The sequence below is a fragment of the Cygnus olor genome, chromosome 2 (assembly GCF_009769625.2).
Source record: "Cygnus olor isolate bCygOlo1 chromosome 2, bCygOlo1.pri.v2, whole genome shotgun sequence".
Classification (NCBI taxonomy): Eukaryota; Metazoa; Chordata; class Aves; order Anseriformes; family Anatidae; genus Cygnus; species Cygnus olor.
Window position 1 is genome coordinate 101,599,197 of NC_049170.1, and position 14,506 is coordinate 101,613,702.

At 37.6% G+C, this 14,506-nt stretch overlaps 1 protein-coding gene across 2 annotated transcripts in view; it reads right to left on the reverse strand.

The window, feature by feature from the left end:
• The window catches only part of DOK6 (docking protein 6), a 248,444-nt gene that overhangs the window by 129,534 nt on the left and 104,404 nt on the right, over window positions 1-14,506 (reverse strand). For both annotated transcript variants that reach the window (XM_040549753.1, XM_040549754.1), the window contains exon 3: window positions 581-695. In XM_040549753.1, the coding sequence (XP_040405687.1) occupies window positions 581-695 (115 nt within the window). The remainder of the gene's footprint in view (window positions 1-580; window positions 696-14,506) is intronic.

The following is a 14,506-nucleotide window of genomic DNA, read 5'->3' on the forward strand; positions in this document are numbered from 1 at the left end:
ACAGTGCACTTTAACAGTGCAGTGTTCAGTGTCTCACAATAACTATCTGTCATTATGTACCATGATTCTCAGTTCTGCTCTCAACTTCATTCATTCATTATACTATGTAGCTGTTCAAACTGCAGACTACTTGACATCCAGCTTTACTATATCCTGGGGTTTTAGCTGTTATTTACCTCTTCTTTGCAATGGAATGATAATTATAAGCTTAGCAAATGCCTATAGCAAAACTTGGTAAAAAACTGAGTATGTTCCACATCTTGACTTAATAATACCCCATAGGTAATGTTTACTCATTTTCACAAGTTTAGATGAAAATCTCCAGTCTTTAGGCCATCTGGGTGCAGTCAAAGACAAGTAATGGAGGAAAGAGCTCTATAACACCCCTAATATCTCCCAAAGTATATTAAAAAAAAAAAAAAAAGCCCCAAAATGTAAACCCCAAACACCAAAATTCTTGTTTACAACAAATTTCTTTAACTTTAGGAATTCTCTCTGGTGTTTTAAGTTAATTCATCTGAGCAAGGCTTTGATGTGTAACTTGATTTCCTCAAGCTCAAGATGCAATGCCAATGCTTACCTGACTCACACGCAAATGTCTTTGACGTCTCATCATGAAAGATAATTGCCACTGCATGCTTCTTTGTCTCGCGAGGCAATCTAGTTATGTTTTTGATATTGTGCAGCTCAGTTACCTTAAAATGAATAAAAATATTTTAGGTCAGTGAATAAATAATACAAATAAAAATACTAACCACCACAACTCAATTTTTACTACAGTCAATACCACCCCCCCCCCCCCCACTAAGGCTAGCTAAATTTGTAGGTTTGTCATTGACAAAAACAAATAACTAGAGTCTAAAGTTGTAAAACATTCTATAAAATTCAATATATCAAAAAGTGAAGTACATTTCTCTAATAAATTTCTGCTTGAAAACATAGATACTACAATGATACTGAGAGCCTTGTGATACTTTATAATATTTATAATAATTATAATAATCACTACATTTGTGTGGATAGATCTTCATTTCTTTAGAGTGTAATTGTCATCCTCATCAGAACTCACAAATTTATTTTCCAAATATTAGAAAAGCTTATTAAATAAAAAAAAAAATACTCTGAAAGCAAATTTACAGCATAAACAATTTAATCTATTTCCAGCTTCCTTTGATGCAAGCAGATAACTACAATTAACAAAAATGGAAGAAGAATATGTTATTACAACCAGGGCTGGTAGCACAGCCTATATTAAGCTGCTTAGCACTTACCATAAAATGTTCTTGGTTACTTGTAACTCTGTGCAAACTTTGTCTGTTTATAGTTAGGTTTTCCACCCAGGCAGGACATCTGCCTCAGGCAGAATTCATTTCTTTCAAATGTCACCCACGGGGAAAAAATGGACTACAAGTGGGTGGGGTTTTATTTATTTATTTTTGAGTTCTGATGATCCCTGTGTGTAGCGTGTAGCTCTAGCATTCCTTTTAAGATACTTGGAAGAATGTTTTTTATGAGACATAGGTTTTATATTTTGCGGGAAAAAAACAAAAACAAAAAAAAAAAAACACCATGCTAGAGCAAAGAGATTCCTAAAAAGATTGAGAGCAGATGAGCAGTGACAGCCATCAGTGACAGTCATCAAGAAGCCAGGGAAAGAAATCGAGACAAAGCATGAAATGGACTGTACAGGTGTTGTTGAGATCTTGACTTCAGCAAAATTCACTCCAGTTTGACAATGTCTTCAGCTTTGCTAAATTAGAAGTACTCAACAACAACCACTGTTCTCTTCTCATTCCCAAATCCTGTGATTTAATCACAGATAGATATCAGATTAGTCAGGTATCAGGTATTTACCCTTGGTGAACTGATGCCATCTCTTCCCAATCACTATTTTCTCATTCACATGCCCAGAAATGTGTTTTAACACTCATTTCTGGACTTGCTCCATGGTTCTTCCCATGGTCTAAGGTGAGGTAGACCTGTAGTTTCCCCAAGGTGACCTTTTGGCCTTTCTTGGACACAGGTATAACACTTGCATTGCCATTGGGTTCCTAAGCCAATAGGGCTTTGCAAGAATTCATTTCTTTCTCTCTCTCTCTCTGTTCTTTTATTATTATCATTATTATTATTATTACTATTATTTATTTATTTATTTATTTTTATTTTTCCTTAGAGGGCAAGAGAGGGTCTGAATACTATAAATACCACTGTCTTATTCAGAGAATGTGTATGACTTTACATAATATACAGAAAAATCTTAAGTCTTGTTACATTAAAGAGTAGATGTTTCTTCCTGGAATAACTGGAAAGGGAACATAAATGCTTTGAATAGTGACAAGAGGACATATTAAACCTTCTTTCAATCTCTCTAAGACAGTAAAGACATATTATTTTCTTTAACATTCAAGTGTTAAAGATTACTAAAAGTGCTGCAATGCTGATAAGTTTAATAAGAGATCCAAAACAGAGTTTACATTGCTGGCACCAAAGTAACATAATATTCACAGTAATTTTTGTTCAGACCTTGGTAACTGTAGACAACTAAGGAGGCATACCTACCTATCTGTAAAGATGATTTTATGGGTCGTCTTGTTGATCAGTACATAAAGCTGATTTAATTTAATATTGACAGAACATTTTCTATGTAAGACCATTTATACACTTGGAAATACTGTCAGAGTGAAATCACAGAATCACAGAATCACTGAATCGTCTAGGTTGGAAGAGACCTCCAAGATCATCTAGTCCAACCTCTGCCCTAACACTAACAAGTCCTCCACTAAACCATATCACTAAGGGCTACATCTAAATGTCTTTTAAAGACCTCCAGGGATGGCGACTCAACCACCTCCCTGGGGAGCCCATTCCAATGCCTAACAACCCTTTCAGTAAAGAAGTTCTTCCTAATATCCAACCTAAACCTCCCCTGGTGCAACTTTAGCCCATTCCCCCTCGTCCTGTCACCAGGCACATGGGAGAATAGACCAACCCCCACCTCTCTACAGCCTCCTTTAAGGTACCTATAGAGAGCGATGAGGTCTCCCGTGAGCCTCCTCTTCTCCAGGCTAAACAATCCCAGCTCCCTCAGCCGCTCCTCGTAAGACTTGTTCTCCAGACCCCATACCAGCCTCGTTGCCCTTCTCTGGACTCTCTCGAGCACCTCCATGTCCTTCTTGTAGCGAGGGGCCCAAAACTGAACACAGTACTCGAGGTGCGGCCTCACCAGAGCCGAGTACAGGGGGACAATCACCTCCCTAGACCTGCTGGCCACGCTGCTTCTTATACAAGCCAGGATGCTGTTGGCCTTCTTGGCCACCTGAGCACACTGCTGGCTCATATTCAGCTGACTATCAACCAGTATTCCCAGGCCCTTCTCGGCCAGGCAGCTTTCCAACCACTCATCTCCCAGCCTGTAGCGCTGCTTGGGGTTGTTGCGCCCCAGGTGCAGGACCCGGCACTTGGCCTTGTTGAACTTCATGCAGTTGATCTCAGCCCATCGGTCCAGCCTATCCAGATCCTCCTGCAGAGCCTTCTTTCCCTCGAGCAGATCGACACGCACCTAACTTGGTGTCATCTGCAAAGTTACTGAGGGTGCACTCGATCCCCTCGTCCAGGTCATCGATAAACATATTAAAGAGGACCGGCCCCAGCACTGAGCCCTGGGGGACTCCACTAGTAACCAGCCTCCAACTGGATTTGGCTCCATTCACCACAACTCTTTGGGCCCGGCCATCCAGCCAGTTTTTAACCCAACAAAGCATACGCCAGTCCAAGCCACGAGCAGCCAGTTTCTCGAGGAGAATGTTGTGGGAAACGGTGTCAAAAGCCTTACTGAAGTCAAGGTAGACCACATCCACAGCCTTCCCCTCATCCACCAAGCGCGTCACTTGGTCATAGAAGGAGATCAGGTTCGTCAAGCAGGACCTACCTTTCATAAACCCATGCTGACTGGGCCTGATCGCCTGGTTGCCCTGCAAGTGCCGCGTGATGACACTCAAGATAATCTGCTCCATGAGCTTTCCTGGCACCGAGGTCAAACTAACAGGCCTATAGTTCTCCGGGTCTACCCTCCGGCCCTTCTTGTAGATGGGCGTCATGTTTGCTAGCCGCCAGTCAACTGGAACCTCCCCTGATAGCCAGGACTGCCGATAAATAATGGAAAGCGGCTTGGCCAGCTCCTCCGCCAGTTCTCTCAGTACCCTCGGGTGGATCCCATCCGGCCCCATCGACTTGCATACATCCAAGTGTCGTAGCAGGTCGCCAACCATTTCTTCATGGATAGCGAGGGCCACATCCTGCTCCCCATCCCCTTCCACCAGCTCAGGGTACCAGGTATCCAGAGAACAACTGGTCTTGCCACTAAAGACTGAGGCAAAGAAAGCATTGAGTACCTCAGCCTTTTCCTCATCTTTTGTAACTAAGTTTCCCCCCGCATCCAGTAAAGGATGGAGATTCTATGAAATGAACAAAGAATTCTAGGAAATTTAGGAATTCTAGGAAATGAACAAACAAAATAATTTTATTTTATGTGCTGGTGGGAACTTCATGTCTGAACAAGACTATCAAAACAACATCAAATTTTGACACACTCCTCTTCAGTACCCACATGAGAGATTCAGTAGAACAAAATGCAAGGCAAGTGAAGAAAAGCCGTTTCCATTCAGGGGAAGAAGGGATTTGTTTTAAACACATTTCAACTTTGTTTCCAGAATCATACTGCCTCCCCAGACAGCACAGAATTTCTTATAACTCCTATGTTACCTACATGAATTACCTCTTCCCAACGTAAATTGCTTCTTCCAACTCCCTGATATTTGCTTTTTTTTTTTTTTTTTTTTTATTTTTTTTTAGAGCCATTCAGAGTTTCATGCAGGTCACATTCCTCTTGTGTACATCCTTCATACTGGACTTATTTCAAACTATCATGAGATATTGTGAGATATCGCTTTTCTCATCAAATGTTTTAATGGTTTAACATGAGTGGCCAAAATATTTCTGGCAGTTTAAAAATAAATAAATAATAAAAAAAAATATATATATATATTTTTAATACATCGTATCTTACATCTTGAAATACTTTGTTTTACAAGAACTGAAGATTTTCTTGGAAATAATACTGTTTTCATTATAAGAATCTGGGCATAAAAGGAATTTATACAGAGGTCAGTTAAAAAAATAATTAGGCAAACATAGGAAAAAAAAAGAAAAGTGAAAGAGTAACTGAGCTTTAGGACACAGTCGCATTACTATATCTGAGAAAGCAATGAATATCACAGAATGACAGAATAGTTGAGGTTGCAAAGGACCTATGGAGGTCATCTGGTCCAACTGCTCAAGCAGGGATACCTAGAGCTGGTTGCCCAGGACCATGTCCAGATGGCTTATGAATACCTCCAAGGAGGGAAATTCCACATTTCCCAGTCCTTGGTTACCCTCACAGTAAAGAAGTGCTTCCTGATGCTCAGAGGGAACCCACTATGTTTCAGTTTGTTCCCATGGCCTCTGTCCTCCTTGCACCCTCCTTTCAGGTATTTATAAACACTGATGATACCTCCCTGAGCCTTCTCTTCTCCAGATTGAACATTACCAGCTGTCTCAGTTCCTACTCATAGCAGAGATGCTCCAGTCCCTTCATCATCTTTGTGGCCCTTCATTGGACTCTCTCCAGTATGTCCATGTATTTCTTGTACCGGGAGTCCAGAACTGGTCCCAGTATACCAGGTGTGGCCTCACCAGTGCTGCTGAGTAGAGGGGAAATGTCACCCCCCTTGACCTGTTGGTGATACTTTGACTAATGCAGCCCTGGATACTGCTAGCCTTCTTTGTGGCAAGGGCACTTTGTTGGCTCATGTAAATCAAACTACACAAGTTACAGAAACAGCTCCAGTTTTATCTATTGGAAACAGACAACAGTTAACATCACAGAAATATGAGTTGGTATTAACAAAGAGAGAGGTCGTGCTAACAAATATGACTTCTATTGAATATGTAACTTTTAATATCAAATGGAGGTATGAATTTTTGCTTCCATATTCACCTTTTGAAATTATATTGTATGCTTCCCTTCACAATCAGAGCAGAAAGACAGACACAAGTGTAATAATGCTGTGAAAGTCTTTCCTCCCACATCTAGAGAGAACTGAAGTTAATCAAACTCTGAATTCTGGGTTTAATGCCAATGAAGCATGAGTCATTTTTCTACCCACTGAATGTTTGCAATTAAAAAATAAACACCTTATAATTTATATTATTTTGTATGAATGAAAAACAAACTTTGGTTTGGCAACTAGACTGCTTTATCTCAGTGAGTTTTAGAAGTTCAAAATTTTGATATATTAAAAAAAAAAAACTTTTTAAAGGGAAATTGCAACTATTTGTATCAAAAAACTGATTCACTGAAAATACTGCTGTTCTTTACAATAAAAATATAGTATTCTAGAACTATCTACCATTAGTAAACCATTAGTATACCATTAGTAAAACCGTATCATAAAGAAGAAAAGAATAAGGAGAGATTTTAATGTGCTGAAGAGCCTTGCCTAGACTTTACACAGTACAGGTGGAAATACAACAATAGTGGGATTAAAATTTGCCTAAAAAATGGTATATTAGTAAAAAAAAAAAATAAAAAAGATGAAAATCATTTTTCTTATTTTCCTCTCCTGCCAACACCTTCCTTACTCACAGTTATGTCCCTCTAGACAAAAGCAAGAATAAACTTCAATAACAAATAAAATCACTATTACCCGTTCAGTGAGTAATCTTGCAAACGGATTTGTTGCCTACCCTTATCTTTTGTGATTTCTTCTATTAAGCAAATTAGATCCTTTTGTATTAAGCTATGACTATATAGCTTACATGTTTTTACTAATTTTAGTATGTTAACTTAGAGCTTTTCTCTACTAGATATCGGCACTATCACTTAGTGCACGACTCCATATGGAACTCAGTGTGGTGCATGTAAGGGACTCCTAGCACCTGGCCTTCTTGTCAGTTCTCCTACTCCTCATCAGTAATTCCTGCCTCATATGTCCATCACGCAGCATCCCACACATACTTTTCCTTGGGTTTTATTTCTACTTGGTTTCTTGATTTTATCCTGTATCGATCTCTAAAACCATTTTATTTGTTTCTACGATGACAATGAACACTGGTTGAAGAAAAGAATATAGGTAATAGTTAATTTATATGTAACAAACTTTCTTTGCCAAGCTTTTTGTTGTTGTTGTTATTGTTCATTTTTCTTCATATACAAAAGCTTTTATTTTCATTCTTAGTAGGGCTTTCTGACATAGCCATAGAAGAGACATCCATCTCCTTTACTTTTGTTTAAGATTTGGTGAAAAAGGACCTAAGACTGAAGATCTATGTGGTGGAGGATATTCTGGGATAGGTATAGGCAGCATCTAGTTCCGACATTGCAAAATTAAGCCAGGCTTGGTTTGTAACAGTGTCTCAGTGCAACCCATTAGTCTTGGTTTCTGTAGCTTGCTTCCTCTCATAGTCCTGAATTTAGATTACCACAAAGTTTCCACATCAACATAAGTAATCACCAGCACAGCCTCAGGAAGAGAAATGTACTTGATCTGTACACAAATTTTTTTGGTGAGCCTCAGATTGTTCATCAAAATGCAAAACTTCTTTACAGAGGAACATTAAGCATGAGCAAGAATGAGAATAAAATTATAGTTAGTTTCCTGCTGCCATTGCTTACATATCCAGGGCACTTCATAGTCATTTCAAGATTGCTTCAAGATGCACTTCCACTTAGCATCATCATTTTTGTTTATCCTTGTCTGCAGATGGACCCAAAACTCATACTTGCTTTGTTTTGATATAGGATCTCACCTATACTCAAAAAAGATGAGAGGGTGAGAGGAAGAAGAATTTATAACCTCCATTAGAAAATAAAAATATTAGTTTCCTTGAAGATTTTTGCTATCTTATGTCCTAGGATAATCATTTGTATCCTAAGATGTTCACAGGAACATAATTCACCTTTCATGCAGATCCCAAATTTTACACTAACACTATTAGCATAAATGCTTCCATTTCCTATTCCCTGCCAGAATTTCCAAGTGTTGCCTGATACCAGAGGACTGAACTACATGAAAAAGTAAAGGACTGGCCTTTATCAGATTACATAAATTTCTGTGCCAACAGACTTGGGAAAAGATCTAAAACACCATCCTGATTTCAGAAGTCTAACCCCACTTCTCCTTAGCTGAAACAACTATCACCTTATTTCAGTAAAGTCATGCTGTAGATTCCTAGTAAATAATTCTATTATAAAATAAAACTATCATAAGATAGTCTACAGTGGCAAGTAGCAATAGCCTAAATCCAAGCAAGATATACAGGTGTGGGATGATGATCAAGGAAAGTATTCAGAACTGTTACAGAGAAAAGAAAATCTCTTAATAGTAGAACCAACCTCAAATTACAATTACCTCTGGATAACGAGATCAGATAATACATTGCTGATAAAAAACTTCTGGTCCTTCTAAAGGTGCTTTAGACCTTACCTGTCTTTATGTGACATTTCATAACTCTCTCACTCAGTTCGAGCTCAAGCTGTAACAACTCAGCATGTCAAGAGCTTATTTTCAAGTGGGGAAAAAAATCACATTTTTTTCTGTTTGGGAGTCTGTGGCTCATGTTATAGCAATCTATAGTCTTCTTTTTGGAAGTACAGTTGTAATCTAAGTAAACTACAAGAAATAATTACGAGAGCATATTTCCATTATTTTAGCATAATATTTGATATGACAATATGACTAAACAGTCCCTGTCAATGTAATTTAAATACAATGCTTCATTATATTTAAATTAAAGCATGTGTTTTCATGTATGTTTTTTTTCTTTTTGCATCTTCCTTATCTTATTAGATGTGAAAAGCTATTAAATTGCAAAATACATTTAATTGAAATAAAGACTCAGATTAACTGTGTTTCATTGCTCCTTCTCAATGTAATTTCACATTTTACTGATCATTTTTTTGGAAATGCATTTAGTTCTTCTCAGAGAGGGTGGCTTTTAGGAACAATTCATTCAACTTTCTCTTGAATCCATCATATATTTTCACAGACCTACAGTGGACATTTGTTTATTATACTAAAATCTGTTCTGGTCAGGGAACATTATAATACTGGGCTTTTCTAGGACCTGCACTATCCACTTCTATGTTACATAAACATGTGAAAACTACATGTATACTAGGATGCTGGTGCTCAATTTGTACATTTAAATAGGTTGGATAAATCTTCTACAATTATAGAAATATGACTTCCAAATAGGATATTACATCCATCTCACTACAAAAAAAAAAAAAAAAAAAAAAACAATTCCACAGTAAATAAGAAAGAGGTCCAGAAAAGAAGAAGAAGAAAAAAATATGATGCATAAAATCTCAAGTGGGATATTCTGGGATATATCCTACTTGAATTCTTCCAAACACGTGCCTCCCATATGAAAGGGAGAGGGAAATGATTCTGAGATTCCAGCTATTTAATATTATTTCCACTGTGCAGAGTCCTGGAAATTGCTTGGGCAGAGGAAAAGGTCTGAATTTACATAATTCTGATTCTGTATTGCATTGTGCACTACCTTCCTGTCATCTAATTTCTAACTAGCAAAAATAGAAGCAGAAGAGAGTGCTACAAAATGTAACTGTTCACCCTTTTATTTCCAAATAATGGCGCACATACTACCATCTGTTGTGTAATACTAAGCAAGCATTAATAAAACAGAGCAAAAGCCAACACAGTGGCGAAGAGCAGGGGCTCTAGCAAGTGATGCCCAAGCAGCTGAGAACAACCTTAAACCAGAAATAAGAAGAGAGCAATACATAAAGCAATAGCTATGTTAACTTCCATAACTATAACAAGAAAAGGGATTAGGAGCCACCTATATGCCAGTCACACTGAATACTGCTGTCACTCTACAAAAGGAGAAAAGCAGACACCAGCCCACTGCAGATGAACAGAATACAAAGAGCAGTAACCCAAAGGAAAAAAAAAAATCTCCCCTAGCTCAGTTTTCAGTCATCCTATCTGCAGTTAGCTGGGGCTCCTTTTACACGGTTAAATCCAACTGCCACAGAGTAGAAGTCTTGTTACAGTTTCAGACAAAGACAGATGTGGTTTTGGCTTGAGAAAAAAAAAAAAAAAAAGCAATTCACTAATTCACTGCCTGAAAATCATAAAGACCTCTGGGATTACAGAATTGGGACCCCAATACAGTCGATAGATCAGGGCAAGCTGAACACAGGGCCTGCAGAACAGTCAGAGCTCCTGCTCTGTGGGGCTGTGGGCTGCTCCAGCCTGGAGCAGGGACAGTTTCAGGGGCATCTAACAACAGCCCCCAGTGTTGGCACGGAGGTTATTGAGGAGATGGTGCCAGTCCCTTCGCAGCTGTGTATGGTGGGAGGGATAGGGACAATGGGCATAAACTGAGACTAGAGGTGTTCAGACTGGATGTAAAAAGTAACGTTTTCCCCACAAGGACAGCCTGTCAGTGGGACAGGTGGCTTGGAGAGGCTGTGCAGTCTCCATTTCTGGAGGGTTTTATAACCAACTGGACAAAGCTCAGAGTAACCAGATCTGACCTCAGAGCTGGCCCTGCTGTGAGCAGGAGGTTGGACTACAGACCTCCTGAGGTCCATTCACATCTGAATGAACCTATGAGCCTAAGAAAGGGACGCTAAAAGATCTGCAAGTCTTTTGGAACCCTTAGGGGTTTAGTAATTCCATATGGTATTAAAGCATTCAGAGCGTTTAAGGTAAAACACGTTTTCCTACAGTTCATTCTGCACAAGAGCAGCACATGATGATCAAGAATAAGAACATGATGCAAGAGACTGAAAAACAAGACTTGAGGGAAAAAAGTGCTAAGAGGCAGAAAAAAAAAATATATTGCATGAAAGAACAGCAAAACTTAAAACACAAGACTAGAGGAGGAAGAGAAGGGAAAAGAGAAATTAAAAGATCAGAAAAGTGAAGGAATAGATCATACAAAAGCAATATAAATTCACAGAAAAGATTGAACAGTTTTTCCCATCTCTGCATGCAGATTTATCCCTGGAAGAAGAAGAGTTGTTATGGTAACAATGCTCTCCAGGAATTTTGCCAAGGAAAGGCATATCAACCTCCACATTATGCCTCTGGGGCAGGTCTCCAGCTGCCATTTCAGAGGAGTAAGGGTTTAAGAAACTGCTACCGAGTAAATTATGTTCATTATTGCAAGCACTAAATGGAGACCACACCTATACAGCAGCAAGAATTTTATCTGATAACTTAAAAGGCGGATTACAAAAACAAAACAATAGGGACAGAATGAATGCATATATTCAAAATAAATCAGGATAAGTAATGTCAGGGCAAGAAAGTAAAGTTTGATGGGATATGTACAGCTCTGATAGCAGAGAGATACTGAATCATATCTTCTTGCCCTTGAGATAAAATCAAGATTTAAAACAATGAAAAAAAAAAATTCAGTATTTTTAGAGGATGTATTATGCAAATTTATGTTATCAAATACAGTAACTATTTAAAAAAATCTCAGAACTTAAATAAATATAAAAGAAAGATAAATTGTTAATCTTTACCTCAACTCTCTCCTTTTTCTATGTCATCGCTATTGCTAAGTATTGCTAAGTGTCACTATTGGTGATTTGTAAAAGGGTTACCATCTTGGGACCCAGACTTACGCTGTATTCTAACTGGCCACTTACCACACAAGCAGTTACAAACTCTTTACTTTGCCTTCATGAAATCTAAAACAATTAAGGATAGAACACAAACTAATTTGATTAGCTTTTGTTATGCCACTTCAAATTCTGCAGTGTTTCACATTGTATAAATCAAACCTATCAGGGAAGAATAAATATATTGTCATGCTATCTACTTTTAATAGGTGAAAAATTAGTTTTTTGTCAGGCTAAAGTACTCTCTCTCAAACTTTGCTGCTGTAATACTGCAAGAATTCAAGAATTGAAGAATTGCTCAGTAATGTATAAAATCAACCAGTTTATTTAATTTAATTTTTTTTTTTTTGGGGGGGGGGAGGTGGGGCAGGGGCATTAGCCTGGTGTTTTAAAGCAATAGTTAAAATCTGATCAGTTTCTGTGAATGTGCACCTCTTCCCTTAATAAGGATTTTTAAATACTTACTGAAAAAGAAATGCCTTCACATTTTAAAGAGTATTTTTACAGGCAATCATTTGTAATAAAAGTTAAAAAAAAAAAACGAAACACAACAACATAATCAACAAAAAACAGTTCTCTCCAATCCCGTTTCCCTGCTATCCTAAAGAATCTTTGAAATATGTTTTCCGATTTGACCCTTCATTTCAATGTGCAAAGAATATCAGACTGCTATGTTCTTATACCACTAAAAATTGGGGGGGGGGGGGGGCGGTGGCGGAGACCTCTGTAAAAGTGAGTGTTGAGAAAGTTTAAAATAACGAATGCTTTAACACTAAAAGACTGAAATTTGGAATCCAGATTCACACTTGAAATATAACACCATGCTAGAGAGATGGCAGAGAGCAGAGATGGTTCACAACTGAAATAAAACAGGCTTCCCAATTATCTTCCCAAATTTCATCTACAATAAACAACAGAGACTTTTAACATCAAACTTCCTGCTGTAGTTACTAGGTATGCAAAGAGTAGCACTGTTCTTATGCCTGAGAAACAAAATAGGGCATTTCATTAGTGTACTTTAATTATCCAAGTAGTGTAATAAGACAATACTTCACAGTGAATGTATAAATGAATTAGATCATTGTATGAGTTTTAATAGCCTTTTGAGGCTATTAAAACACAGTGGACAGTTAGAATCTGTTTTCATTTCTCAACGTTTTCACTTGTAACATTCTCAAAGTATATAATTATGCCCAGACCTGCTCTAGTTTCAGCCCAAACATATTCATTAATTAAAAGGAACACATTATTGCTATTTCAGTAAAGAGGAAAGGAGAAAACTACTTTTCTAAAAATTCCTTTAAATCTTCTGTTTGCTGTACTTAAATTGGCTGACCTGTAATAATTGCCATTTATCTTATTAGATTAGCTCAATTAAAAGTAAGTGTTTATTAACATGGGATATATTTCAAAACAAATTACAAGCAAAGACATGCTTACAAAATTTAACTTCATTGAATACAGTGATAGGTACATAATTCTTATTGCAAAACTGCAAGATATAACACTAGCTATGAAGTGTATCATTGCAGTTTATCTCCTGACAAACTGAATCAGGAGTGTAGAGGATATAAGCAGCTTTCAGTGCACAAATTATTTTGGCTGTATCCAGGATGTATACAATGCCAGTGGCTGAACCTTAGGTTTAACTCCTCTTCATACTCCCTTTACACTGTGAAAGCCCTAAAATTCAACTGAAGCTCCTTTTAGCCAGATCTTGAAACCATGGGGAAACCTTGGGTCAAAACTAGATAGGGAAGGCTGGCTTACTTCTACTGTACTACTCACAGAGGAAAACAAGACATGATTGAGAGGTACCTTACACCGCAGTTTTTAGGCACCCTTCAGATACTGGGGATCAGCTGGGCTATTAAGAGCTATTTTAAGAAAAGAAGAAAGGACATTAGACAGGAAAGGAGAAGGGATGTCCTCAGAATCCCCTCGTTTCTGCCCCTGCTCACTTTGTCCCAAAAGGAGAGCAAGCCCCACAAAAACACAGGACTCTGCTGGGGGATCTGCAAGTGGTATCATTCTTGTGAATGCACAGAAGAGATAGCCACTATCCTAAGTTTTTTGTTTCATTGATTAATACAATAAAAACATAATAATAATAATAATAAAACTAAAAAATTAAACATTTAAAAAAGTTACCCATTGATTTTTAAAGGGTGATATATGCCTCAGTGTCTTTAAAAATAACCTCCTGTCCCATCTCAACAATGCAAAAACTGAAATTTTGATGCTGTTCTTCTTAAGCACAAATGCATATATTCATATTAGGCTTTTCAGATATTCTGAAAGAATTATTTAATAGCACCAGATTAACTGTGACATTCTTCATGCTCAGTAGAAAAAATCATCAACTGGATGAAAAATTAACATATAGGGAAAGAAAAAAGTTTAAATTCAGTGTGTACATGTGTGCATACACACACAATCAAAGTGGTCCAGAAGTCTTTAAGAGAAAAATGAAAGAGAGGAAAAAATAAAATAGAGAGAACCTGAGGCAAAAGAAAACTAAAAATATGCAGTAATAATAGAAAGAAGAATTGGAATGATGCTGAACAGGAACGCAGCCATTCCTTTAGAATTTTTTTCATGAGATAATTCTAATTTTTTGACAAACTTTTTGAAACGTTTTCACTTCACTTATAAAATTAACTGAAATTTGATAGCTGATCAATTGAATTTACCTTAGTTGTCACTGGGGATAAATTAATTTTGCGTAGCTATTATGACAATTGCACACAGCTATATTTTCAGCTCTAATGAATTTTTAATAACCTTCTTCATCAGCCAGTG